The sequence below is a fragment of the Penaeus monodon genome, chromosome 23 (genome assembly GCF_015228065.2).
Source record: "Penaeus monodon isolate SGIC_2016 chromosome 23, NSTDA_Pmon_1, whole genome shotgun sequence".
Taxonomy (NCBI): Eukaryota; Metazoa; Arthropoda; class Malacostraca; order Decapoda; family Penaeidae; genus Penaeus; species Penaeus monodon.
Genome location: NC_051408.1, coordinates 2,967,370 through 2,968,107, shown reverse-complemented (window position 1 = coordinate 2,968,107; position 738 = coordinate 2,967,370). Strand labels below are relative to the sequence as shown.

Here is a 738-nt window from a genome sequence, read left to right as displayed (position 1 = left end):
CCCATTAACTTTCCTCTTGACGGAGTATTGATGCCCAATGACTTTAAGTATGCTAGAGCTAACCCCGCGCCCTCCTCCCGCAGGACGCGACGTACTCCTTCGGCTACTCCGTCGACGCCCCTGAGGCCGAGAACTTCTACGAGCACGAGGAGGCGCGCCGGGGCGAGGTGACGCGCGGCCGCTTCCGCGTGGCGCTGCCCGACAACCGCCTGCAGACCGTCACGTACCGCGCCAACCGCGACGGATACACCGCCGAGGTGTCCTACGCTAACCACCCGAGCTTCCCCGCCCTGAGGGCGTCCGTCGGCCCCATCGGCGACGCCCCGCAGATCGGCGCGTCGGTCGTGTCGGGCGTGCGTCGCGGCGAGAACTGGAAGGACCACAGGGTGCAGCAGCGGCCGGACCACGGGCCGCGGCGCCCGGTGGGCCCCAGCTCCGCCGCCAACGCCATCCCGCCCGTCCGCACGCCCACCACCACCCGGCCGCGCCGCCCCAGCCCGAAGGTGCCCCGCCCCCGCCCCACGGCCACCCGCGCCCCCACCGGCGCCCCCTCCAGACGCCCCAGCGCCGCCCCCACCTCCCCGCCCGCGCCCGCGCCTAGCAAGCCCACACGAGCCCCGCGCCCCGCGCCCGTCACCACACGCCCGACCACCCGCCGCCCGCAGCCGCCGCCCGCAGCGGCGCTCTTCGTCGCCGCAGAGGACGAGGCGATCCTGAGCCGCCTCATCGAAGCCATCA

At 74.1% G+C, this 738-nt stretch overlaps 1 protein-coding gene across 1 annotated transcript in view; it reads left to right on the top strand.

Moving 5' to 3' along the window:
• The window catches only part of LOC119587680 (protein transport protein SEC31-like), a 127,719-nt gene that overhangs the window by 88,647 nt on the left and 38,334 nt on the right, over window positions 1-738 (top strand). The window contains exon 3 of the mRNA XM_037936360.1: window positions 84-707. Coding sequence (XP_037792288.1) covers window positions 84-707 — 624 coding nt within the window. The remainder of the gene's footprint in view (window positions 1-83; window positions 708-738) is intronic.